The 27,965-nt window shown below is 44.8% G+C and overlaps 5 protein-coding genes across 9 annotated transcripts; 2 read left to right on the top strand and 3 right to left on the bottom strand.

Moving 5' to 3' along the window:
- Positions 1–605: 605 nt before the first annotated feature.
- On the bottom strand, positions 606–11,622 carry LOC6581108 (sodium-dependent transporter bedraggled). Of its 2 annotated transcripts, none has more exons than XM_002006830.4 (8): positions 11,390–11,622; positions 7,239–8,065; positions 4,864–6,143; positions 4,623–4,790; positions 3,152–3,431; positions 2,302–3,086; positions 2,001–2,236; positions 606–1,423 (listed from the first exon to the last, which is right to left on the bottom strand). In XM_002006830.4, exons 2-8 carry the CDS (start codon positions 8,002–8,004, stop codon positions 862–864), a joined length of 4,077 nt encoding a protein of 1,358 aa, XP_002006866.1. In that variant the 5' UTR covers positions 8,005–8,065; positions 11,390–11,622; the 3' UTR covers positions 606–861. The 2 variants fall into 2 exon arrangements, with proteins under 2 accessions (XP_002006866.1, XP_015020091.1); XM_015164605.3 differs by having other exon boundaries at positions 4,623–4,787.
- Positions 11,623–11,748: 126 nt separating this feature from the next.
- On the top strand, positions 11,749–12,941 carry LOC6581107 (EEF1A lysine methyltransferase 2). Its single transcript, XM_002006829.4, has one exon. The coding sequence runs from the start codon at positions 12,052–12,054 to the stop codon at positions 12,703–12,705; it is 654 nt and encodes a 217-aa protein (XP_002006865.1). The 5' UTR covers positions 11,749–12,051; the 3' UTR covers positions 12,706–12,941.
- LOC6581106 (death-associated inhibitor of apoptosis 2) lies at positions 12,725–15,483 on the bottom strand. The gene is made up of 3 exons (XM_002006828.4): positions 14,724–15,483; positions 13,660–14,668; positions 12,725–13,596 (listed from the first exon to the last, which is right to left on the bottom strand). The coding sequence occupies exons 1-3, from the start codon at positions 15,126–15,128 to the stop codon at positions 13,508–13,510; spliced, it is 1,503 nt and encodes a 500-aa protein (XP_002006864.1). The 5' UTR covers positions 15,129–15,483; the 3' UTR covers positions 12,725–13,507.
- A 98-nt stretch (positions 15,484–15,581) lies between these two features.
- On the bottom strand, positions 15,582–16,781 carry LOC6581105 (60S ribosomal protein L18a). Its single transcript, XM_002006827.4, has 2 exons — positions 16,676–16,781; positions 15,582–16,233 (listed from the first exon to the last, which is right to left on the bottom strand). The coding sequence occupies exons 1-2, from the start codon at positions 16,691–16,693 to the stop codon at positions 15,718–15,720; spliced, it is 534 nt and encodes a 177-aa protein (XP_002006863.1). The 5' UTR covers positions 16,694–16,781; the 3' UTR covers positions 15,582–15,717.
- A 78-nt stretch (positions 16,782–16,859) lies between these two features.
- Positions 16,860–25,460, top strand: LOC6581104. 4 transcript variants are annotated; one of them, XM_044011394.1, is made up of 4 exons: positions 16,860–17,142; positions 17,994–18,034; positions 18,122–20,692; positions 20,751–25,460. In XM_044011394.1, exons 3-4 carry the CDS (start codon positions 18,139–18,141, stop codon positions 25,367–25,369), a joined length of 7,173 nt encoding a protein of 2,390 aa, XP_043867329.1. In that variant the 5' UTR covers positions 16,860–17,142; positions 17,994–18,034; positions 18,122–18,138; the 3' UTR covers positions 25,370–25,460. The 4 variants fall into 4 exon arrangements, with proteins under 4 accessions (XP_043867329.1, XP_032586367.1, XP_043867328.1 ...); XM_032730476.1 differs by having other exon boundaries at positions 17,994–18,049; XM_044011393.1 differs by having other exon boundaries at positions 16,860–17,527.
- The last annotated feature ends 2,505 nt before the right edge of the window (positions 25,461–27,965 follow it).

Raw genomic sequence — 27,965 nt, 5'->3', positions numbered from 1 at the left:
TTATGTGCGTTTCCGTTACAAAAATTTTGTTTTTTTTTATTTCTTTTTATTTGTCTGGTCAGGGTTTTTAATCGGATTAAATTTTCGCTCCGAACTGCGCAAAAGCGCCGCACTTAGCCTCCAGGCACGTAGCCTACACCTATTGTCATCAGATCGGAGATCTGGTTCTCTTTAATCATGACTTATTGTTGCGAAGAGGGTAGTTTGTGAATCCAATTAGAATGATTATTTTGCGAGAATAGTAGCTAAAACTGACAATATTCATAAAATATATGAATAAAGATTTTGGTCCAGGCAATACAGGGTCATTTCTGCTGTTGCTTATGTTGGTGATACACGCACACACATAATTATTGAATGCGTAACAATAATAACCGTTACTGAATGTATGTATGGGTCATATGATGCATATTTATATTTATGTGTGTGTGTGTGAATGAATGCATAAATTTAAAAATAAAGGGGAAATGTGTGTATGTGCTTTGCTTTCTGTATGTATGCGACTTATATAGAAGTGAGTTCCTATTTATATTTATGTACATACATATGTACAAATACAAAATCCTCCCCAGTGCTCAGATTTCTATCTATTAAAGAAAATAACATATTGTTTTTGTTCGTTATTATCGTTTGTTGTTTTCGTCAAATACTAATTAGTTTTCTATTATTACATAACTATTCGACATAGCTACAAATTATTATTCGTATTAAACTAGCGCTAATCAAGTCTAAGAAAGCAAGCAGATATGTGATTCTCAGTAGAATAGTCTATATGTATGTATATAGTATATATCTAATATATGTACCTTACGGTACGGTACGGTACGGTTCGACACGATACGATACGATATATATTAGTCATTAAATCACAGATGTATTATTATTATGTTGTTCCGCGTCGCCCACACCAACGCCAACGCCAACGCCGGGCGTTTGGTCCGGCGGCTCTGCATTGAGCACCAGATTCTCAATCGAACGAAACGATGCATCCTCCAGGTGCGTGGACATGGCAGGTGGACGAGGCAGCGTTGTGGCCGACGGGCCAGCAATTTGCCGGGACGGCGGTCGATGCCGCACCGAGGAACGCAATATGGTGACCACATCCTCGGCCGTATAGGGGCGTTGAATAAAATTACCGCTGTTACCACGCTCCAGTGTAGCCGTCGTCGGGGCCGAGGCAGACGCGGAAGCCCTCTGGATTTTGCGACCCAGCGACTGTGATCGCTGCGCATAGCCACTTGGACGTTGGCCTATCTCAATAGACTCCGGACTGCTGTTGCCATCGGCGGGAGCAGCAACGGTAGCCCCTGAGCCAGAAGGATTCGTTAATATTGTCAAATAATCTGGCGGTGCGACAGGCGAGGGCGACTCGGCATCCAAGGAGAGTATGGGACGTGTGCGACTTGATGAATCCCCGAGGACTCTGAAAAGGATAACAAAACCAAAAATAGATGATTTTATCATTCTAAACAAAATACATACATATAAAAGTACATATACAAATACAAATACAAATAGAAATAGAAATAGAAATTGCAATATATATAATAATATGAACATAAATATTACAATATATTGATTTGACTTATGTAAACATCATGTTTGATTTATGAGTAATTTTATGTCTTGGCTCGGGCATAGACATATGTCTACAACACATTTGTATTTTGTTATAACTTCACAGTTCGAAATTGTTTCAACCAAATATATTTATCAAATTGCAGCTTAAGTTAATATATTGATGTAAGTCAAAACTTCATAGATTTAATATTGTAAATTTATATAATATATATTATATATATCTTTACAACCAAGAGGTTCTGCTTTAATGAATGCAGATTATGAAAGTAGTAGTAGTAACTGAATATAGGTATATATTCGATAGGTTCGGGCTCAGGTTTCTTGTGGGTATACATATGTACGTGCTGAAGTATTCAATTTTGCATTGTTTTTGGTAACAAAAAGTCTAATTTGATCAACATTTTCTAAATCCTTCTTACCTTCGCACACTGCGTCTGATGCTCTGACGCAACATTTTGGCCAACCGAGCTCCCGTGGCTGTAGTGTAGGATGGCGGTGGCGTGTACTTTGGCGGCGCATCATTTTGTGCATCATGTTGGGCACTATCCTGCTGCTGGGCGGTGGCATTTTGCCGCTCCAAGGCTGAACGCTGGCGAGCGGAGGGGCGGCGTAGAGTATCGCCCTCCGCGGGCGGACGATACAGGTGTTGAATGCGCTGAGGATGAGGGAGTGCAAGAGTTAAAAGAGAATTCACATTGAGCTGAAACCAAATTGACTCACCTCGAGTATATCTGGAGGACCATTGGTCAAGTAGCGGTAGATCTGCACAATGGCTGTGACGGGTATGATGAGCACAATGCCAATTTGTATGAGGCTACCCATTTTCCGGCTCCAGTAGCTGAAGTAGGACTTGCCGCGCCAGTAATAGAACTGATTGGACAGCGAGGCCTTGTAGTCAATCACTGAGAGAGTGATCAGGCCAATCGGCAGCAGCACATTCCAGGAGAGCGCCAGGAATGCAGACATGGAGCCGCACATGCGCAAGTCGTTGACCAGATCGTCTCCATTGTAGGGGCGCCCGCGTATGAGGAACACGCCAAAGATTTGCGCCGCCCAAATGATGGGTATGAACCAGGACCCGCCAAGTAGGAAGTCCACATAATACAATATGGAGATGCCCATTTCTGTAGCGAACGGAATGCTCAGCAGCATCCCAGTCACGCAACTAAGCAGCACGGAGCTCGTCGAGTTGCCCAGCGCGCTCGAAATGGGCTTCCACATGACGCATAGCTGCGCCAGGCCAAAGCCCGCGAACATGCCAAATGCGACTGCGGCCCAGACCCAGGAGACGGCATCGCTAGCCAGCGACAGAACGGCAGGCAGCAGCTCCGTAATGAAGCGCAGTGCCTGAAAGCCGCTCTCTATGTGCAATATGGTCTTGTTCCTGCGATAGGTCTCGCCCAGAAACGAGGAGTAGTGCGGCACCAGGGAACGCGGATAGGACAGCAGCTGGGGATTGGTATGCGCCTGCAACGAATACACGGACGTATACGAATCCGGAGTCTCTGCAAACGGAACAAAACGATTAGCCAATATTTTCAATTTTCAATAGGTGCGTCTTTTAACATACCAAACGAGCCGGGCACATAAACGTAGCCGTGTTGCCGCAGAATCTGCTCACAGCACATCGCCAGAAGCGCCACCAGACTCAAGCCGAGCAGCGTGAGCAGCACGAGGAGTATTGCATCGCGTCGCAGCGTCGCCTTGCTGGCATTCGCATGGGTGCGACTTGTGATGGCTATCACCGAGGCGCCCAGCAGACCCCACGTCAGAAATGTCTCCTGCGTGGCCGCCGTCCATGTGTTTGAATTCACCAGAAAGTCATCAAAATCACTTGCTGCAAAAACGTTCTAAAACGGAAAATATTTCAAAACTATTAGTAACGGAATAAGGGCGGTTGAAAAGATATACTTTTGGAGTTGTAAGTCTATGTATATTGGCCGCTTTATTTTATTGCCTGTTGCTCCCACCTTAGTCGATTGAGATGTCTCGGTCTTGTTATCTATACTTCCAAAAACCATTTCGCAGCTATTGAAATTTTAAGTATATATCGTCTGATAATGTCAAGCTATCCCTATATTCCCACTAAGGAGCAGGAGGAAACCTAAAGACAAAAACACTGATATTTCAAGTGCTAGAGAGTTGAAATTTGAAACGTATTGAGTTGAAGCCCAAGATTAAGAAAATAAGTAGAAATTTATAAATCATATTCGGGTAAATCGAACATCTTCGCGAACATCATTTCAAAACAAAATTTTGGGTTGAGAACATGCAAGTTGATGAAGGTCTTAAGCCTTAAGGGCCATACACGTTTATTTAAAACAAGAGAAGGCACCTGACTTTGCGATTCTTTTTATTTTTTCCAGTTCGCGCCTGTACGAAGCGCGCAGAGAATTTATTTTCGTTTTGACAACATCAATTGTGTCGTTTTCGTCGACCTCTTTTTATTTTAATATTAATATGTCCAAGATTTGCTGCGCAAGTTTTTACTTTTTTTAGGTTTTTGCTTTTATGTTTCAACAAAGCCGGCTCATTTTAAAAACAATCAGGAAATTTTCGGTTTATTTTGGCATGTCTTGACTGTCCGAAATATTTCTAGAAATGATGTTCGTGCGAACACTCGAATCCATTGTCGAACATGTTGCACGAACACTCGTAAGACAGAAGTATTTGTATTTGTGTGCGAACACAGTCGGCGAACAAAATGTTCGTACGAACACTGCTATCCACATTCGAATATTTGACGAACACAACAAATTCGACTGTGGATGCCCCGCCTAAGACCGCGGATAAATTAAAAATAGTTAAAAGCGCAAAGCTACTAAAGCTACCTTCTATTGATTTGTCGAAAACCATACATACAAATAAACATTGGAGGCGTGGCAAATAGGACAATAAAGATGACATTCACGTTTTTCATTTGTGTTATAAAAGTCTTTCGCTCATTCTATTCTTTGTCTCAACACAAATTTCCCCGACAGTTAATCAGCCCCTTAGCTTTAAATTTTCTGCCTTCTCAGACGGAAGAGAAGTGGACACACCTGTAAGCTAGCTGGATCCACAATGCTGACGAATTTGCCAGTAACAGCGATCAGAGCCAGGAACGGTATCGTGTTGATCAGGTAAGTCAGCTTGCCCAAGGACTTGAGGCCCTTGCAGAGTATTAGAAAGACAGCTGCCCAGATGAGAACCAAGCAAGCCGCCAGCTGCTGAAGGAAAGAGATCGTTAGTCGATTACAATTGGGATTTGAAACAAAAAATGCTTTGCAAACGTGCACCTACCCGATCATTAACATGGAATCGTATGCCGCCCACATCCGGATGCTTGGCCAAGTGCAGGCGCTGCAGCACCACGATATTGAAGTACTCGGCCACCGTATTGGTCAGATTGCCCGTATCATTGAGGGCGTCGTAGCGGTAGGGAAACGGCTGCTTCTGCCACCGATATACGTTGTGCGCGTACATGGGCGAGGGAAAGACGTCGCGCAGGTAGACGAGGATCCAGGCAACCGCGACAGTTGAGTAGATGGCCAAGAAGCACTGGACCATGGTCAGAGCAATGCCTACGCCGGAGCAGATGGGACTTATCTTCCACATGGAAACGGGCCCCGCTTTGATCTTGGCGCCCAAGCACATCTGCAGCCAGAACAAAGGTATGCCAAATATGATGGACAACATCAGGAACTGCAGCAGAAAGTTCCCGCCGTAGTTTATGGTGAGCACTGCAAAGCGGCAGAGATTAAACACGCCCAGGGTGCAACCAATCAGGGCGAGCGTGCGACTCGCTGCGTGCGGCCATTGACTATTGAATCCGCATTTCTCGTGCAGTTGCTGCGGCTCCAGTGGAGTTGTGCTGCCGCCTCCACTGCTGCCGCTGCACATCGTTGTCTGCGTCTGCGCCAGCTCCAGCTGATCCTGGTCGGCCGCCGTGCTGACCGTGGAGCTGTCGCTGCTGCTGCCGCTATTGCTGCTGCTCACTAGCGAGACGGGGCTGGGTATGCGTGAGGAGCGCGCTGAGCTTAGGTCTGAGCAGAGAGTCGACATCATGTCATGGGTGGGCGTCTCCAGCGTCTCGCTTGGCTGATGCGTTTGCGCGGGCGCACTCTGCGGTCGACTAAGCGGCGAAGCGACAAGTCCAACTCCAATGCCAATGCCACGTGCCGGACTCATGGACGGATGCCCCTCTAGGCGTCGTCCGTATTGCCGTGGTCTCTGCTCTAACTGTTCGCTGACAGCGCGCGCCGTGCGCTGCTCGTTCTGCAGCAGATTGTGAAAGATCTGCGCCTCGGTGAGCATCTCCTGTCCCTGCTGGCAGTCGCCCTGTGAGAAGCTGCGTCGCATCTCGCTGCCAGTACTCGTCTCGCAGTCGGGGAGCTGCACAAGCAACGCCCTCGAATACGGCTCCTGCCCGGTTTCCTCCTCCTCCTCCTGCTCCTTCTCGCCCAGTCCCCCAGCTTTGGTTTCCTCAGCATTGCCCATGGCGCGGCGCATCGATTGCCTTCTCCACACGTCCACCTGCCCAGCACCAATGGCGCCCGCTTCGAGGGATGCATTCGAGCCACCTGCAAAAGCAGAAAATGAGAATCTTTCGCCAGCCATAGCCACTAATATGACGAAATTCTAATGGTTAACGAACTTCGACTTTCGCTACTCGCGCGGATTGCTGCCAACTCGACTTAGTCTGATAGTTAAATGGAAAAGTAGCTCACTTAAACTGGTGTAACTACATTTAAATACCATTCCAATGTAATGGCCTCATTCTGCTTCATTATAAAGTTTATACTCTCTGTAGGGCTCCATAAGTTATTCATGACATGCCCAATGTATGTTACAGATATTAAATATCATCGATCGAGCAGAGCATTATAGACAGCTTTGTCTCTTTTCATAAATCGACTCTACTTTAATGAAGCTTGACACAGTTTTCCTCTGTTTCGCGTAGACTTCGTATAGATACGGATATGTATGTCAGTGTCATTGCCCTTATCGTATAGCTGTCACATAAACTATAGAATATGACGCTAAATGATGCATTCCAGGAATATTTACCTTCCAATTTCATAATATCAGAAAACTATCTGTACATTTCTTAGCCATTCCTATTCGTTGTAAGAGTATTCATGTTTCGGTTGGATATTAACTCTTTTAAATTATATACTTTCTTTATGCCCGACTTTACGTGTTAAAATCAGCTTTAAATGGTTATTAGCTTTTTGTTGTCATTTCTCTTTCTTGAACATTGTCAGCAAGAATTTGTTTTATCCATACAAAAATGATTATACGTTCTCCCTCTTTTAGTCTACAGTTTAATTCTAATACATTCTTGTAATTATTCCTATTCAAACACTAATCCAAATTGATGCTAATATAATTATATGTATACAAGATAATGATTATATATAGGAAAATAATTGGTTATTTAAATTTGTCCACTTGGGATTTGAGGGAAATCAGGTGCTTTCAATTTTATTTCCACCTGGGTTGAAGCTCAGTATCTAAATAAAAGTCTTCAACGATTCCTTCTCTGCTTTAGAAACTATTCGTACCTCGAATCCCCCATGATTCATTAGTTTTTTCATGTTTTAACTCCCGGTTGAATCACACATTAATTTGTAATTACGTCATAGCTGAGTTAGTACGCGGTGTTTGATATTTACCTTTGGTGCTTCTGGGCGATAGGCCACAGCTGAAGGTTTTCCTCATATGGTGCCCACGTTGAAACTCGGCATCCACGACTGGATGCGCATCCTCTGACGAAGGCTTCTGCTGCCTGCGCTTGCGACTCAGGGGTAGGGTACGTGTGCGTGCGGGTTCGTGGGGCAAGCTTGGCTGGCCAGCACCAATGGCTAGGGGGTCTTCTTTGTCCAGCTCCTCCAGGTAGTTGTCCAGGTCCATGAGGTAGTCCTCGACCTTGTCGTCATCGGAGTATGGTGTGTCGCAAGTGGAATTACAGTTGCCATTAAGCTGCGATGCGCCGTGCACATCGAGAATGGCATCCAGCTCATTTAGCACACTTAGCGCCTCTTCCGGCACAACGGCTGACTGTTTGATGGGCGTACTCAGGGGTGGTTCCTGGCTTACGTCACAAAATGCATCTCGCTCATCGTCAACAGACAGCGGCATCTTAAAGCTAATTGGATGCGGATGCTGCTGCTGTTGTTGATAAAAGCTCTGCGGCGTTTGCTGTATCTCAATCAGATCCTCATCGCTTGGCTCATCATCGTAATAGCCGCACGCCTGTTTAATCGATTCGCTGGATAAACTGTGCGATAATCCATATCTTTCTGGCTCTCGTAACGGCTCTTGTCGTTGTTCTTGCTGCTGTTGTTTACGTTTCACTTTAGTTGTTGTTGCGGGCAAGCTTGCGTAGGCGTTTGAATTGCGCTTGAATTCCCGGCCTGCTGCTTGTTCTTTGCCGTTCATATTGTTCGCATTGCCGATCAGCTGTTCTCTGGGTCAGTGCTGCAAAGCGATTGCTAAAGTCCTGTAAATAAACCAAGCGGATGCAGTGTTGTTCAGTGCAAATTGCTGCAGGTCAGGTGAAGTAACAGTGAAATGTTATAGCTCTAAAGTCTATACAGCAGTGATTGGCTTAGCATTACAAGACAACATTGAATACATTACAAATATACAATTCTTTTAAAATACTGCTGCAAAAAGTCGGCTGTGATCATCCTGTACGCTCACAAACAGCCGTAGTGCTGCTTAGTAACGAATTGTGGCAGGTCAGGTTTTGCAAGTTCTATTAGAGATGAGCAGCAATGGCATAACAGTCACGATTAACGATGTAACATCGGCACACTCAAAAAATACCAAAACCTATGAATACAATTAGGATTTTTGTTTAAAATTCGTAATATTAATCCGAAAACAGTCCCTGCATGAACAATAACAAACAAATTAAATGAACTCCAAATAGAGTCTTAAATAATAGCAAATTGTGACTGCAACTGCAACTTGAGACTTGTGCATGCGCAGCACAAGTTCAAGTATGTATAACACTTGAACGCGCGATTGGCGGTTTTCAATTTAAATAGCTCACTTTGCCAGATAGCCAAATGCAATCAAATGCAAACAAGCGTGTGCTTCCCACAGTCATGATACGTTTGCACGTGAGTGGACTCTAGCGACAGGTAGCGAACAACAACAAAAAGTAGCAGAGAAAAACAAACAGCTGTCCATAAAATGTGACAGCCGTAAATAGCAAAAGCGAAAAATAAGAGAGAAAAATAAATAAAAAGTAGAAGTAAAATAAAGCAACGCTGCGCGTGTTCATTCAACTGATCAGGTGAATGTACTTCCGTTAATAACTCTTTATTTACGGTATGCGCAGGTAAATGTGTGTGTTTCTCGATGAGTACTGATTGTAACTGAAAGGGAGTGGTATGTCTGCCAAAATCTATGCACGTACATATGTATGTACAGACAGATATACATGCACACACATAAAGCTGTCCGTCTAGAGCAGCGAGATCGCGATCGTTGGCACGTTACCTCGATTAAAGTAAATGTCTTCTCACAGCAGCAGCAGCAGCAGCAGCAGCAGCAGCAGCAGAAACCACAAATACAAGAGTTTCAAGTCTGGTTTTCTTGTCGTTTCAGTTTATTTCGAATATAACCGTGACCTTCTCTAAAGTTTTGTCGCTGCCAGTGTGGCCATAATGTTTGAATACTGAAGCCAGTATGGCCGTAAAGAGAGCAGCAGAGATCTCAGCTTTTAGCACTCGAAAATGCAGACAGAGGGGCCTTTAGCGTGCAACTACTCTATATTTGAGCTAATAGAATCAACCAGCAGCTGTATATTAATTGTTGACTCTAGAGGTCACATTATTTAGCGAACAGATGTCATTGATCGCAAATTCACACAGAGACCTGCAGTCGTCTATCTCCACTACCTCCCTGCTAAATGTCTGCCGTAAGCGACTTTCAACACTGTCAATCCTTTCCCCCTTGAGATAGACTAGCTACCGTTAAATTTCGCTCCCATTTCGAATGCATATGCGAATACCGAATACCGAATACCGAAATGTCGAAGTAAAAGTAAACAAGCAATAAGCAATTAGTGCTGCCACACGAAATACATTAACAGCAGAAGAGAGGAGAGGCGATCACGGAGGCACTTGACCTTCGTGCGAAAATGGTAAACACCCCAAGCAGCAACTGCAACTAGTTTTCTTTATTGTATATATTTTGTTGTCTGTTTTGTTAGTGTTGCAAAAATGCCACCGCCACTTGCAATTTACAATGAAATTGACATTCAGCAAAAATCAAACAAAACTAGTTAATCAACGGGTTGAGAAACAGCGATTAGTGACACACACACACAAGCAAGCAAGCAAACTAACGCACGCATCAACAAAGAGAGCGAGAGAGTGAACACATCCATTTTGGCTTTTTTTATAGCTAAATGCTATATCTATTCTCTTCTCAATTACATATTAAATGAAATACAAAAGAAAAAAAAAATATATATATATATATATATTATTTTTATTTATTGATTTTTTTATTTTTTTCCTCAGACAACTTTTAGCTAAACCAGATCTAGCTATTTTGTTAGCATCTTAATCAGCACTTGATATGATTGCTGTAACATTAAAAACCCGCATATTATTAACACTGTTTAACACTGCATTCGTGTGTTGGCGTACAACAAGCCTGTATAAACTGCAAAATGATTGTCTATAATTATGTTTATTTTTGTTAAGCAAAGAATAAAGCACGGTTTTTTATGTGCAATTTTCTTTTTATGGAGAACAAACACAGCAGGCAGATAAATATGGAGAGACGGAGAGAGCGAATGAGGGTGCTAGCATCAACTGCATGCATGAGTAATAGAGCAACGACGCTGGCAGAAATTAGTTTTGCGTATTAAAATTGCAATTAAGATCAATATTTTAGTATTGCGCCGGGTCGCGGGCAATGTGCGCCAATTGCTAAGCAATAGAGAAACAGAAGAATGCAAAAGCACACACACACGAAAACACAATCATTTCATATGTATATTCAAATGTAAATATTTACTAAGTGAGAACGCGGAATTTATTTATTTACATACATACAAATGTATGCCGACGTTATAACGGGAATTGGTGCTCAGCTACTGCGTGTCGAAATACCTTTTACTAAACAAGCACTGATACAAACGCACACACACACGCGAGCGCAGAGCGGGTCCCAGTTGTACGAAATATAATAACTGTTCTTATGGCAACCGAAAAAGCACAACAAAAGCAAATTTGCTGAGCTGCTGATTTTTTCCTCATAATTCTCCGCACGAGTTTTGCAATTTTTGGGGGAATACCTTGTGCATTGGTCATACGTAGGGTTTAGCGCCACCTAAATTAATTCGATACCAGACGATGGTGGATCCTCAATTAGTTGTATATATATATATATACACACACTCATATACATATGAGAGTGTGTCTTTATACAAACACACAGCCACAGAATACATATGTATGTATATGCGCTGATAGAGATACGTGACGTATGTGTATATTTTTCATTTCGAAACGAAAACTCTGGAGAGTATATTTTGTAAAGATTTTTTCGTGGCGTCAATTTACGAAACTTATCAAGAGTAACAGGCACCACCAATCGCACACACATAGATACAATGGAAAGGGGAGCGCGTTGGCGTTGCTGCCGCCGCTGCTTCTTCTGCTTCTTCTTGCCACACAATCACAATGTTGCACTCTAACTCTCACTCACTATCTCGCTCGCGCTCGCGCTCGCATACTTAGTAGAAGCAGTTAGCATAATGCACACACGCACCCAAATGTGTGTATAATATAATACTCACACATAAACGCAGAGGAACGCGCGTATTTGGTATCTTGTATCTAGTTTATCTTCTTTTTTCTAAAATTATCTGTCACAATTCTTTGCGTTATTGTTGCGTCCGGTACGCAGAAACATCAGCTTAACTAAACAAAATAATTATCGTGAGCACTTTTTTTTCATATTCATTCCAAGATCGGAACGCGCGAGACACGTCCACTTCATCTAGAAACAGTCGACTGACGAGTTTCACTAACAAATATAACAGCCATATAACAGATAATAACATTGTTAATACAAGCGCTCGTAGCAAAGCTACGTTTTTAAGAAATTCTGTTACCAGCGTTCAATTACTCTAAAACTGTTACTAACTTATCGATAATACATTATTAATTAATTAGCATTAGCATTAAAACGAATTTTATGCGGTTAATATTGAAATTGGAAAGTTTTAGTAATATATAAAACGTAGCCAGTGCTAAAATATATTAAAAAATAATGCATTATTAAACAATATTTATGTCCCAAAGCGAATTATTTTCTATCTGAAACGGTAGATCGATACGCCGTCAAAGTAGATAATACATCGATTCCGAAACGATAACACGTGTAGCTGTTAATAACATTATAGCAACATGCTAAGTAGAAACACAGCTGTTTACCCAAATCAAATAAAATATTAAAATGGAGTTGGAAGGGTCAGAATTAGGTACAAGGGAATACTGGGAAACCAGCTATGCACGAGAAATTAAAAACTACAAAAACCACGGCGATATAGGGGAAATTTGGTTTGACGAAGACTCCCAACAACGAATTGTCGACTGGCTCTTGAAGCAGGAAAATATCGACAAGAAAACAGCACGTGTCCTTGACTTGGGCTGCGGCAATGGCATGTTTCTGATAGCCTTAGCCAACGAAGGCTTCGCACGGTTAACGGGAGTTGACTACTCCCCAAAGGCAATCGAGCTGGCCATGGGCATTGCCAAGGACCAAGCTTTAGACATAAACTACAAAGTGGCGGACTTAACCCAAAGCGAATCTCTGGCTCTGGGTACCTACAGCATAATTCATGACAAGGGCACTTACGATGCTGTCAGTTTATGCCCCGATGACCCCAAGGAGAAACGCAACAGCTATTTATCCACAGTTTCGAAACTGCTGCAGAATGAGCAAAGTCTCTTCATTATCACCTCCTGCAACTGGACGGAGGAGGAGCTACTGCACAGCTTTGAACATCTCTTTGTCAAGCATTGCACTATACCCACGCCCACGTTCAAATTCGGCGGCAAGGTGGGCAATGTAGTGACCTCTGTAGTATTTAAAAAGAAATCAAATTAAATAGCAACCGCAAAGTGAATTAAAATATTTCGACTACTTTTTAATATCTATTAGAATTTATAACCAAAATGTGCTTCACGTTTTCATTAAAAGTAGTTATTTAAAAAATAATAGTGTAAGATAATCGACTTAAAAACAGGACCTATATATAATGAAACCAACCTATTTTAAATATCTAAAAATCAATCGTAAACATACTGATAAAGTCGTAATAATAAATACCTTTTTAACATTTATATATATTTATCAATAATTACATTTGGTTTTTATGGATAGCAAAAGGTAATTGGCTCTTCAAGCCACGAATAACAAGATATAAACACTTTTGCGCCTTCTAAAAATACTCTAACAGATGGAGTCATAAAAGGGGTGCATGATAAATATATTTAATCTAGCTAACTGGGAGTTAACGATTTGATATAGACATATGTAGATATACAAGCTCACAACAAATAGATTTTGCCTATTCAATCCAATTCACAAATTTAAAATGTAAAAAGGCATAAATCTATATACAACATATCGATCAGCAATTCATGAGAGGATATTTAAAAACAGTAAACAGTTGATTCAATATTTTAAGAACAAACAATCTGATAATACACTTAAACATTCGACTCACGACACAGTTAGTAACATTTTAAAGTGCGTTATCAGTTAGACAAACTATAAAAACAACTGACAGACACGCCCACCACCGTCCTTCTTCAGTTGCTCCGTTGCTCAGTTGCCTAGGCGATACAAGTACATAGTAGACATTAATTATGCTAAGGTCTTTCCATTAGGGATATGCAGGTGACACTCAGGAGAGGAAGGTGCGCACAAATCCTTTGATTTCCGCTCGACACATTGGACAATTCGCCACGCTGGGCGCGCATTGATTGCAGGTCGCTGCAGGAAGAGCGAGAGAAGCGTTACCAAGTGTCTGAAGAAAATCAGAACTCTGTCACTCACCCAAATGTCCACATGGTAGGAATACCACGCCAACCTCTTCGTCCAGACACACTTTGCACAGGCGCGCATCCCTTAGCTGTCGGTTCTCCTCTTCCAGGGACAAATTTCCATTCGGATTGGACGTGGTGACTACTCTAGCAGGAGTTGCTACAGCTACATCAGCGGTGGCTGCTGGGTCAACAGCCTGCGGCTTGACAGGCCCCATAGGCGCCGCTTTGCTCGTCGTGGCTTCGCAGCCAGCGCTAACTGGAGTTGAAGCCGTTGGCTCTGTTACCTCCAGCGCAGCGCCAGAGCCACCAGCGTCATCAAATATGGCATGCAACAGATCGTCCAGCGTGTCGTAGGCACAGCCGGAACTCGAAAGCTTTCTGGCAATGGTGCTCCGCACTACGCCCACATCGATGCCCAAAGCCAGAGCCGCACAGGCCGGAGCGGCCGACATGGCGCTGCCAATGCTGGTGGGTAGTTCTGGCGCTGTGGCCGCTGTAGGGGATGCTGTCGTTGCATCGCGCACCTGTCGCACATATTGGGGCCCCTTGGCGAGCAGCACGAACTGACACTTTGGCGACCATTTGGCGTGCTCGTGCCACGGCTCGTCTTCCTTCTGCCAACTGCGCAGGCCAATGTTACAATGAAAGCATCGCACCAAGTCATCGGTCTTCTGATAATATAAGCCCGCCTGGGCCAGCGCCTCAGCAGGCTGTATATTCGCAATGGGCCAGTTGGCAAAGGTACGTAGACGCGCCTCGATGCACGAGAATTGTGGACGCTGGGGCGTCGTTGTAGGCTGTATGCCCAGTTCCTCCAGATCCTTGCCACCGAACTCGATTAGCGGCCCCATCTGTACACGCGGACAGTTGGGAAAGAAGCGTTTGTGCTCGTCAAAGGCATTGTCGTTCTTCTCCCACTTGGCAATGACGCCTTTGCACCACACACACCTCACGTGATCCGATTGCTTTAGATAATAGAAGCCAGCTTTTGCCAAGGCTTGTGGCGTGATATTTGGATTCTGAAAGGATTTGAATTAATTGCAAATTCTTCTAACATAAATAGTGGGTACAAACTGGCCAATCCTTGAATGTTTCGAGTCGATTTGCTTCGATGAGCAAATCTGGACAGGCGCATTGTCCTTGCTGCCCTGCGCCGCCATCAACGACGCTGTTGCCTTCGTTGTCGCTTCTCTGGTCCCCAGCAGCTGCCCCGGATTCTAAGGGCACATTGCCACAGTGATTGGGGGCCAACACCATTGAGCAAATGGGCGAGGCGGCGCGATGTCTGTCGGCTACCTGATCACCATATTCCCAGTGGTCGATGCGCATGTGACAGAAGTTGCATTCCACCTCCAGCCAGTTGCCCGTAGCAAAGAACCCATTCTTCACCAAGTCGTCGACCAGAACTGGCGCATTGGTTGGCCATTGGGCAAACGTCCTGATTCGTTCACTCTCCAATTCCAACCGACGTTCGGTCATTTTTGCGAATGTGTGCGTTTTCTTGTAATGATGTAAATTGCGATCTATAGTTGAACAGATGAACAAAAAAAAAAACTGAAACGCAGCTGCAAAAGTAGTTTATTGATTCCGTGCCAGTGTGACCGTTTCGCGCTAGCCACCCGAGGAATTGAGATAAGCACCTTAGTCACCCTGTAGTCAAATAATTACAATAACTCTTATATGACTAAATCTATCTAAAATACAATTAAACCATATTTAACTACCACTACTGGGTAAAATGAAATGTGAATAATCCATTGACCGAACACTGTTTACTGCGGCTTTTAAATTGGTCACACTGTCTGCTTAACATATGTTTCGCCGGCACCTTTATTTTATATATTCATTTATTTACATCATATTCACATTCTGCCCCCTCCCATTAAATATACAAATGTTTTCACTCTTATGAATACATGAATACACAAATGATTTTACTCTTCAACGTACTCATTTTATTGAAAGAATCACTTAGAAAGACTTGCTCCTTAAAAACGTGAAAACCAAGTGGTAAACGCACGTAGTGCGTCGTCCATCCCAGTTGATCTCGGTCGGGGTATTCCACTTTTTACTGGAAATAGGTCCTTGGCTTTCTGTACGAGAACAGTTTCCTGTTGCCCTTGTGGTGAACACGTTGCACCAGTGGGAACTTGATCTTGGAGTCGTGGAACTGCTTGACATGCACACGACGCGTCTTCGAGGCTGGAATAGATTCCACCTTGATGATTTGAATGGAGTGGGCGCGGGCACGATGACGAGCGCCCATGTCACGGTAGCACTGTGTGACGGCACCCCCAACGGTCAGATCACGGTACTCGCGGTACATGTTATGTGTGCCCGAACGCGAATCGTAGCGCAGCCATATGCCGAAATTCTTGATCTTGATGGGCGACGTTTCGTATACCTGTTTCAGGGAGACGATTTCGCCGGTGGTTTTCTTGAACTTCTTCAGCTGACGCAGAAAGTACCAGAAACGGGATTTGGCGACAATGTTGTCAGGAGCGAATATACGCATTTTATACAGAGGCGTCTGTGGCTCCTTCTCGCTGGGCAGCTTACGGCCAACGACCTCGTATTCCTTCAACTGCAAGCAAACAAATTTGTTAATAAATTAAGATTTTTATATTTTTATGTAAACAAATGCGGCAAACAGGTAGTCCAGACACACAAACACAAATGCGCGTACACACACAGATAGTCCACGCGGGACTGAAATCTTTTTTATACAGGTTATGCGTAAATCTTTAATAACCAACTACTAATTCCAAAAGTAGTATATCAGAAAATACTTTTATTTCAATAAAAATAACTCAAATAATACTATAAAAGAAAACCCGTCATATAGAAGCATGACGACCGCATTGCTCATAGTGCTGCATTCCAGTAGGCGATTGTTTTTCTTGCACATTATTACCCATTTTTATAGTTCATAAATTAAACTGATTTTCCGCTATGTTCGCTAGCTTGTTGCACACATTTTTAGACTAATTTGCACTGGTTTTTGTTTATTCTTATTAAATACTAACCAATCCCTTGGCTCTCATGATGACGGCTCACGCGAAAAAGGAAACGGAAAGAGACATCAAAGTCCAATTTACACTGAACCCAAAAAATTTGCGCAGTGTTGCATTGGGACGCTGCTGATTAGTGTTGCTTTTGGACAGTCACCACAGCGTGCTTTATCTGTTATCGTCTCATTACGCATCGCTAGGCTTCTGCGCGTGTTCAGTGGCTGCGAACGTCGATAAAATTGCTAGAATTTTGCTTTTCTCGCGATATTTCAGCAACAATAATAGTAAATACACAAATTGTATACATTACTGTTAGTAAATGCAAGTCAATTGCCAATGGCCGAAATCATTGAATCAAACAGAGAGTGAGCTTAAAATAAAAAGCCCATGAAGAGTGACCAAAAAATGCACAGCGCAATGAGACGTGCGAAAAAATTTCCTATATTCACAATTTAAAGCAAGCCCAACAAAATTTGTGAGCGGTAAGCAAATACGCTTCGTTGTGAAATTAGCCCGCGTGTTTTTCGCCACATATTACGCAGCCGAATGCGCAAATGTATTAGAAAATAAAGCATAAATTGTATAAGCGCTGAGGCTAACGTCTGGCCAATCCACACACAAGTGGAAGGTGTAGATGGGCAAAGCGCAAGGCAAGGGGTGTTGTTCTTGTCAAGAAAGAAAAAAAAAAAAAAAACGCGCGGTTGCCGCTCCGCTGGGCGCTCCGTAGCCGTGCCTTGCTCAGTTGTGCAGCGAGCGTCCGTGCCGTCGGTTGTGGTGACTTCTCTCTCTCTCTCTCGCTCTGTGTATATTTGTTTGCGCGCGTAAATACTGCTGCGTGTCCGCCCCGGTAGCTGCTGCTTTGAGCAGGTAAGAGAGACGCGTGCATAATGCTTACAAAATACAGATATGCCTTTTTTGTGATTGCTCGAGTCTTTGTTTAATTTTCTATTCTCGCGTTTGCTTTGCGCATAATATTTAAAGTAAAAATTGCGAATTTATTTTTAGATTTTATAAAATACAAGAAGTTTTGCTTTTTCTTTTTTCCTGCTCTTTTCTTCTCCTTCGTAGCATATTTTGCGGAATTTATTTTGGTATATTCAATTATCTGCGTTTCTTTGTGTGCGCATTTCTTTCGGCACCAGGGCTGGCAAAGTATTTGCAGGAGTCTCAATGAATTGAAAATATTTTAGTTTTTGGCTTCTCTTTTCTTTTCTTTCTCTCATTTCCTTCGTTCTGTTTTTATCGCCAACCGCGCTATCACAGCGGTTCAGCAACAAATATGTCCATATGTAATACAATTTTACTCATTTGCGTTTACTTTAATTTCTTTCAGTATCATCAAGAAGGGCAACCCAATACAGTAAACACGACGCTGTACGGCATGCAAAGGTAAATATAAATTAATCGATTAGCTTGCATCGATAATTTTGTTAATTTCTGTTTTTGTTTTTCCCATGGTAGCGCATAAATGCAAAAAGATGATGGAAGCTTTGGAACAGCATCAAACAAAGAGCAGGCCTAACAATGAGCCCCATGAGGGCAAGACGGAAACGACGCCGGCTACCAGCGAAGAGGATGACACAACAGAAGAGCACATCAATGTGTGCGACCTGGAAGAGAAGGATAAAAGGAATAGCTCTCCACGAGAGCTGAACCTAAAAGTCGAGCAGCATGATCGACAGAGTCCTCAAGAGAATGGACGGGACACTGAAGAGTCGGAGGAGCCAGCATTTCCAATGGCCAACAGCGTAAACGAGTCGATTGAGCACCCATCTGAAAGTGGTCTGAAAGTAGAAAGTGCAGTGGAAGAAAAAACTACTGAGAGTGACGATCTTAATGAGAAGCCCTCCACATCACATGATGCCACGAAATGCCTAATCGACATAAAAGTCGAGCAGGCGAGTCCCAAACTTGCGGCCAATGTCAACGATGATTGCGAATCCTGCTTCTCGGATAAGCCAAATAGCTCTCCAAACCAACAAGATGACCAACAGAATGGGGAGTTAGGAGGAATGGACTCGCCGGAGATGGGAGTGAATGCTGAAACTTCTTCGATTAATGAGGTGTTTTTAACAGATCAAGTAAAAGTTGAGGATAAAAGCCCGCTACCATCAGTTATGACAGATGAAGAAGGCTTCTCGCCGCCTGTGATTAAAATGATTGCTGAGAACTCTCCAAGTGATGTTGAAGAAATCTCATTACTTAGGCAGATTCCGACAAAAGATAATTGTACACATAAGGTAAACGTGACTGAGGAAACCTCAACTTCGCCTCTCAGGATGCAGGAGGAGGAAAGATCCTCATCATCATCTTCAACTGCGTTAAAAATCTCCGAAAATATTAAAATAGAAAATCGAGAGGCAGTAGACTATGCAGAAGGTGAAGGAGATGAAGAATTCCACAGTGAAAAAGAGGATACAGAGGAGGAGAAGGAGGAAGCATCTTCACCAGTGTATAAAAATGATGAAGTTGATAGGGAAATGTCTCCACCTGCTAAGGCTACAACACTACCTGTAATCAATGATCTTTCCCCCGCCAGCATACCTGATGATGAGGAATCCTCACAAGACTTTGATTCTGAAATTAAAATTGAGGAAACCACTCCAAAGTTGCCAGAACCTGAGCGCGAATTGCCCATGGAAATAATTAAAATCGAATCTGATTCCGAGAATGAAGACGTTGAGATAGAATCGGAGAACATCGTCGATGAAATTTATGGCAGTCGTACAGCTGACGATGACGTCCAAATGAAGCCAGAGATTCAGCAAAGTGATCATCTGATTAAGGAAAGACAAGCAATTGAAGTGCTGCCTAAAGTAAAAATAAATGGGGCTCATGTAACAGTCGAAGAATTACAGTTGGCAGAGGAATCAGAGCGGGAAGAAGAGCAAGCTCAGATTACAATGCAACAGTCTGTGATAGAAAATGAGAACGACGAACCGCAGCAGCAGGAACAGGAGCAGGAGGTGCCGCACCAACTGACCAGGAGAAGCAGTACCAGCAGCTCCGATAGCTCCGCATCACAGCAATTGGTCATAGATCAGCCCGAGAGCGAGCAGCAGAGCAAACAGCAGCCGCAAATGGACGAGTCGGTCCAAGATCGGGAAACGTTGCTAGCAATGAAGCGCAGGCGCAGCTGCAGCAACAGCGGAAGGAACGGGGCGGACAACGGCGATATCAACAGCAAGCATCTGTGCATAGAAGAGAAGCAGCAGTCGTCTCCCCTGCTATTGCAGCGTTTGCAGACACCGGCAATAACTTGCAACGAGCTCACACAGTGCAATGCTAGCAAATTTAAGAACTTACAGCAATTGAAGGCGCATTCAGTGCAATGCAAACCACAGGCGGAGACAACATTGCCACCAGCAGAATCCCCTGTAGCAGCATCAGAAAGAGCAGAAGCATCGGCGCCCGTGACTCTTTGCAATCCGGCATCCACTCCCGCGCCCCCCATAAAGAAGGAGCGTTTCTTTCGCTGCGCACGCTGCAGCACTGTACATCAATGTTGGAACTTTTTTCTACACATGCGGGAAGTGCACCATCGTTACATTTGTCTCTACTGTTCGCACGTGTTCGCCAGCGTGGAGAAACTGTCTCTGCATCTAGAGAACAAGCATGACATGGACCAACGGCACTTTGCCAGTGTCGAAGCGTGGCAGGCGCAGCAGAATCAGGAGGACCGTGCTCGCTTTTTGGTCTGCTGCAATTGTCAAGCGAGCTTTGAGCGCGGTAGCCGCTTTGAGGATCACGACTGCGCCGAGCTGATGCAGCCGTGTGCGTTGTGCGGGCAAAAAGGAGGACATGTCAATGGATGTCGCAATGGCAGCACCATCCCCAATGCCAGAAGCAATCGCAAGAAGACAGCTGGACGACGAAAACGCAGGACCGCCAAGGCCAGGCCGGCAGCTAAGCCGTCCGAGGAACACCTAAAAGCAAACAAACAGCAGCAGGAGCAGCAGTCGAAAGGGATGGAGATTGACACGCAGCTGCTTCAAATGCCGGCACAGCCGACGACAGTAACCGATCACAACAGTAAGCTGAACTTTAATCTGTTGAAAAAGAATTTCATTAATGATCCAATAATTTCAAGTTCCAGCGCCCATTGCAGATGCGCCTCAAGAAGATCCCCCGCCCAAGCTGGTGGTGCCGAAGATGATGCTGCGAGTGCCCAAAGAGTTTCAGAAGTCCGTGGATGCGGAGCTAAGCAGCACAGACACCGAGGACGAGGACATCGACGAATTGCCATCAGCAGCAGACACGCCAACGGTCGATGGCGAGGGTATTGCAGTGCCATTGCTCACTGAGGATGCAGTGCAGCAGCAGCAGCAACAATTACACCCAGTGTCCTCGGTGTCGGAGGACACTGAAACAGCCACCGAGACGGCTTCTATGTTTCAGGAGACAGCGCCCGTACCTGCCGACGTATCATTAAACGAGCTAGAGGACGACGATGAGGATTCGCCTTCTCTGAAACTGCCTCATGTTCTGGCGGAATTCGAGCGCACAAAACTTGACATCGAGCGCACAATGGCCCTCATTGTGGCGAAAAAGGAATTACAAGAACAGCAACTACAAAAGCAGCAACAACAACAACAGCAGCAAGAACTACAACAGCTGCAGTTGCAGCGCGAGCTGGAGCAACAGCAACAGCAAGAGAAGCAGCAGGAGCAGCTGCCAGCTGAGGCAAAGCAGCAGCGTGGTCGCTGGTCTCTGACGCCGCCCGCCTCGCCGCATAATCACAATCATATAGACGAAACGACGCATGTGCCAAAAGAACAAGTGGAGGCCAACCTGCAGCCTGCGCCAGCAAAGAATTCACCAGTGCCTGCGCTTGAGCGCCGCAATACATTGGGCAGCGAGTGCATGGATCTCGATGACAGCTTAAACGAACCACAGCAATCAGCTCAAATGGAACAGTCTGAGCATCAACAGCCAGTCGCGCCTGAATCTGAGCGTCTGGCCAGCCCCGCAGCTCTTCCAGTGCCCGCAGACGGCATCCAGGTTGCCGGAGAAGACACGCACACAGTGGATCTACAGCTAGACAGACCCTTGGACAAATTCGAAATGGTAGACTTCATACGTTTGTGTCTAAAGGCTTTCTATCCATACTGCCTGTATTGCAATCACGCGCGTCGCATTGCCGTAAACGTCAAGCAGCTGGTGTTGCATCTGATTGGCGTGCATCGATTTACTGCCACTGTGGACAGCATCACAGCCGAGGAGCTGCAGCCGCAGACAATTGTGGCCAAGCTAAAAAGCTTTTTGCCTGCCCTGGAGGGCGATCATTACATGAATTCCGCAAGCTGCTGCAGCCTGGAGGACGGGCGTTTCGCACAGCCCTTCAATGAGCGCATCTATGAGTGCTTCCAGTGCCGCTATGTGACGGCCACACACAAGGAGCTCTACACGCACAATCGGCGGCTGCACATCAAGGCGAACATCTCGTGCTGCATGTGCCGCCTGAACTTTTACAGCTTCAGCGAATTGCTGTGCCACATATGCCCGGGTCGCGTTTCGAACACTGCTTTTGATATGCAGTTCCGCTGCTGCCTGTGCGATACGGCGCCGTTGGCGTCCGCGTTCCGACTCATGGTTCACTTGCGCAAGCAGCACCAGGCCTGTGATATCTGCCTAGAGGACTGCCACACGCAGGCCAAGCTCTCAGCACATGTGTGGAAGCACAAGCTCTTGCACCTCTGCTATCGCTGTGGGATTGCGTATCGCAACAAGCAGGACATATCGAAACATTTATTCTGGAAGCACGGCACAGAGAGCATCACCTGCAAGCGATGCCTGCAAAAGCGCTGGCGTCACGTCTACCATTTCTGTGTGCCTGCTACGCAGTTCACGTGTGAGCAATGCCAGTTCACATTCAGCAAAGCTATTTACCTGGAGGTGCACAAACGTCAGCATGTGGGCGACTTTCGATATCCCTGCACCGAGGAGCACTGTGAAGAGAAGTTTGTCTCGCGGAAGCTGCTTCTAAAGCATGCAGCACAGCATGAGGTGAAGCAGCTGCCGGCTGTACGTGACGCCGACGAGGAGAACGAGGATGCTGTCTGCTGCAATCAAATACCCAAGATGGAGCAGGAGGAGGAGCGTGCATTGGACACCGATCAGTTTGAATTTGATAAAAAAAAGGCGCAGCTAAAAGCCGAGTGCGTGCAATCGTCCACGCCTGATTCGGAGACAATAGATGAAGCAGATGCAAAGCCGGCAGCCAAGCAAATAGATAAATCTCCGCAGCCAGCTCAGCAGCTGGAAGGACAGCAGGAGCAGGCGCCGCGCAAGCGCCACAAGAAGGCAAAGCGCAACAAGGCCTCGCTGGAGGATCTAAACCTAAGAGCGCCAAATCTGTCTGAATCGGATAGCAGCGATGACAGCGCTTCGGATGGAGGGCGCAGCCTCACCAAGCCATATGAATCCAACACCCATGGCTCTTTGCCAATACGTGCATCTGTGGACGATCTGGACATGCCCCGGGTTATGCTGTCGCCGTCATCTGAGAGCGACAACGAGGAGCAAGAGGCGAATACGGATTCTATCAAGACAGAGACAGAGCCGAAACAAGAGCAGATGGACACACTCCAGAGTCCGAAAGAGGAAGTGGAATCATCTGCAAAAGAAAAGCCCAAGGTGGAGGAATCATTAGGTGAAACCTCGGAGCCACAAGAAGTACTAGACATGTGGAAAAACCTACTGCAGAATCAGCCTTCTTCAGTGGGTAAACAGGAAGCGGATGCTACTACAATAGATGTGGATGTTGTGCTAACTGCAGAGCAGCGGCGTCCCTTTAAGCTTCACGTGGCCTGGTCCGATCATGATTACTGCAAAATGCTGCGCACTCCCCCACTCACACCAGCGCCCTCGCCCGAGAAACCGCCGAATGAGACGTCCTGCAAGGTTATGAAGGGCAATGCGTCCAGCGATAGCGAAACCTCTAGTAGTTCTAGTACCTCGGATTCAGACAGCTCGACCTGTTCGTGTGGTTCGAATTGCAGCTGCAGTTCAAGCGGCAGCAGCTCCAGCGATGATGACTCCGACAACGAATCCCAATCCTCCAAAAAGAGCTCTAAGAAGGTGTCGAAGAAGACGGCGGAGCGACCGCAGGAATCTAGCAAGAGCGAGGAGTTTGTGAATGTGACTAGCAACAACGAGGAGGAAGAGCGTCCAGTGATGCCATCGCCCAAATCGCCGATCTACAATGAATCCGACTTCGAGACGTCCGTCTCTGATACTGACGAGGAGTTCTACGATGCACATCCTCAGAAGATGGCCAGCCTCGTATTGTCGCAAAAGCGCTTGGCGCTGCTCTCGGAGCATAAACCAGCGCAAATGCACGACAGCAACGGCAACTATGACATAGTGGAGAACAGTCGTCCGTCGACGCCCTCGCTGCCTGAGGAGGCCTCCGCCTTTGCGGACAAGCGGGAGCGTGTGGCCAAGAACAAGAAGAAGAAACGCGAACGCAAATCCACGTGTAAATCGATGAATCAAGCCAAACTAACGTTCAGCTCGGAGCAAATGGTGGCGCCGCAGCAGCTGCTGCCTCAGGGCCTGACAGCGGCTGGTGCTGCAGAAGCTATGGCCACACCACTGCTGCCGCACCACCAGCAACACTTGCTGCCGCACCTGCTACCGCCCCACCAGCAACACCTGCTGCCCGAGTCCCCAGTGACGCCCCTTACACATCGGCCAAGCTGGAAGCCGCGTATGAGCGAGGGAAGCAGCTGCTCCGATGCCGATGGGCAGCTGAAGCGCTCGAAGCGCACAAGGCGTCCGAATAAATTCTATGGCTATACAAGTGATGATGAGAACATGAGCAGTGTCCTGGCGCCGCCTCTGCAGGTGGGTATGCAGCTGATTAAACCGCAGCCGCCGCCACAGCTGACGTGGGCCAAGGAAGACTTGCCTACGCCTCCCAAGCAGCAGCGCAGTCGCAGTAATCATGGGGAGCATCATCATCATCAGGCACACCATTATCATCAGCAACACCATCAGTCGCCGCAGCAGAATTCGCATTTGCATAGCAATGGCAGCACGCGCAAGCGGAACAGACGTGCTACACCAGGCGGAGCTGGCTCCGGCAGCGCCAGACGTGGCGTCAAACGCACCAAGCAGCAGCTGGCGACACCACCAGCCAAAGTGGAGCAACTGCAGCCACAGCTGCCGCCCATACCCACACTAAAGATACGACCGGCTCTTCTGCCCGCCAGCGCTGCGGCCAGCGACAGTAGCGACAGTAGCTCCGAAGAGGATGAGAATGGCGAGATTAACGTGACCAGTCTGCTGCCAACTCACGCGCCACTGCCGCCCATGCTGCCAGTGATGCTGCCTGCACCGCTGCCGGCACCACTTCCACCATTACCGCCCGCAACAACTGCTTTCAATCAGCCCATACCGCCAGCACTGCTGCCCAATCCGGACTTTACCACGCTGCAGTACTTCAAGGCGAACAACATTCGCTATCCCATACGTCCGCCGGCCGGGGCTCGATTGGCTCGTGAAGGTGAATCGGTGTATTGTTATTGTCGCTGCCCCTACGACGAGGTCTCCGAGATGATCGCCTGCGATGGCGACAACTGCCTCATCGAGTGGTTCCACTTCGAATGCGTTGGTATCATGGTCGCCCCACAGGGCAAATGGTTCTGTGCCGAGTGCCGACCCAAGCACTCCGGTTGTATCTATCCGGGTGCTAAGCCCACGTAACTTTGTAAATAGTTTTAGAATCTAGGCTAAGCTACATTTATCCCAAATAACCCATATAATAAACCCTTAACAGCAACAACAACACCCACTACAGAATGGATTACGCTTATTAAATGTTAAAAAATTACTATTCGTTGTCTCCGGAGCTGCGAAAAACTGAAAAAACTAAAAAAAAAAAAATACAATTAAATTCAACGCTAAGGGAAGGTAGAAATATTATGGAATATATCGATGTAACTTTATACGCATATAAATATATGTATATACTTATACATGTATGAAACTATATCTAAGACGAGGTCCAGGCTCAAATGCGCCTCCGGCGACTTGGCTGCAGCATAAATTAAGCTAATCTTAAATACATACTATAAACGTGTATATGTAAAGAAATCTTCTATATATATATATATATACTTTTTTTTTGTAAATATGTGAAAGTTGCATATATATGTGCAAACAATATATATATATATATATATATATATATATATATATATATATATATATATGTATATATGCTTATATGCAATTGTATAATACTTAGCTCATGCAAGATCTATATGAACGTTTAGACTTAACATTACCCCAGCATCAGTAGTTATAATTACAATTAAATAAAACTAATGACTATCGTTAGCTATCTATAGATAAACGAAAGAAAGCAAAACAAAAAATATATTAAAAACAACAAAAATCAATAACAATAACAGCTAGATCTATTTGCAATCGATATGCAAGAATAAACATTCAGTAAGTGAACCGTAAAATTGTTGCTCGATCGTTTCAAAATGGGTCTAGGGGATATTTGAGCTTTAACCAATATCAGGGCGACGAGTTGAGTCGATTTAGCCCTGTCTGTCCGTAGGTTTGAACGCGTCGATCTCAGAAGATACAAGAGTTAGAGACTTGATTGTTTTTTTAATGTTTGTATATATAGCGCGGATATCGAGTTAAAAACCTAATTTTTGTTATAATTCACCCCCACCCCTATATGCACCTCCTCACCCTTATATTTCTAAAAGGCTTATTTAAAATACTAGAGAATTGTGCCTTGGCACATGCACGCATTTTAATGATACAATACACAATCTAAAAGTTTCATGAAGAAAGTACATCTACAAGAAAACTTATTAGGCAATTAAGTTCCCGTAGTAAGCCCACACTGTAATCAATGCGGGTTTATGCGTGCGTGCGTATGCCTGTGTGTGTGTACATGTGCGAATAATTACTGAAATATTAGTTGCTCGAAGGGTTCAGGAGATCTCTTAGTGGAGCAGTCTCGACTAGAGATTTCTTACCTGTTATAACCTGTACTATTTGCAAATAGCAGGCAGAAAGAGGTGTGGCAGACCCCAAAAAGAATACAAATATATTCTTGCTCACTGAGTCGATCGAACACGTCGATCTCAGAAGATATGAGGGCTAGAGACTAAGTCCGTATATACCACGCGTAGATTTTGTTTCCACTACTGTGTTACCGATTAAAGCCTTATCGAAAATCAGTTTAAAATTTATATCTTCTATTTGTTTAGAGCTAGAGTGCCCAAATTTTAAATATAAATAATCATTAGTATCTTTTTGAATTACAAATAATAGCAATGTAGTCGCTAAGTTTTGAGTTTCTAGCTATAATACTATAGAACAAGTAAGAAGGTTGCAGTCGGGGGTTACCGACTGCGGAATACTCAATCACATCCCATCAGTAATTTAGTAGCTAAGTTTCGCTGTAATACTGTAGAAAATACAGTTTTCCCGATTTTCCACGCCTCTACTGGGCGTAGACACCCCATTCTCCGTATTTTTAACAATTATTTTTGGGTCATCGATAGAGGATGAAGCTTCTAGCTATTATACTTTAGGAGAAATAAACGTTTGAGGTTTGCCACGGCCCTTGTGGGCGGACATATATCCGACAAAGATTTTTGCTCTTATGTGGTCTACATTCCAAATTTCATCGTTCTAGCTCTTCAACTAATATGATTTCCGGTATATCGGAAAATATATTTTCCGATTTTCCATGCCCCTAGTCGGCGGATCGGGAAAATTTTAACACTATAAATCGGAGATATATACGAGTATGTGTTCCAAATTTCAAGTCAATAGCGCCGAAGTAGACAGCGCCGAACAGACGGACTGCAAAATTGTTATCATTTTCATTTTCTACCCTTCTAGCGAGCAAATCGGGAACATTTATATACTCTATAATTTAAGGGTTTACATGAGTATATGTTGCAAATTTAAAGTCTCTAGGACAGACGGGCGGCTATTCAGGCGGACGGCAAGATTGAGCGATTGAGCTTCATACCTAATTATAGGTATCAAAGCTGGCATCCTTGTATCCCTGTTGAGTCTCAGGATATACTTAATACTGTTTTATCATAAATCGAATACTTATCAATATATACATCTATTCATACCAGTGTCGTATATGTATGTATGTAAGCAGCTGCTAATCGTGCTGCACTTGGGTTTAATATCCTATAAAGTATTCCAAAACTGCATACATATGTGTGTGTGTGTGTGTATACTTATCTCTAATTCACATTTGGTGTGATTATGCTGAAGTAAATGTAAATAAAGCATGACAATAATTTAA

The sequence above is a fragment of the Drosophila mojavensis genome, unplaced genomic scaffold (assembly GCF_018153725.1).
Source record: "Drosophila mojavensis isolate 15081-1352.22 unplaced genomic scaffold, ASM1815372v1 contig_82, whole genome shotgun sequence".
In the NCBI taxonomy this organism is placed as follows: Eukaryota; Metazoa; Arthropoda; class Insecta; order Diptera; family Drosophilidae; genus Drosophila; species Drosophila mojavensis.
The sequence above is the reverse complement of the archived record's forward strand: the minus strand, read 5'-3'. Positions and strand labels throughout refer to the sequence as shown.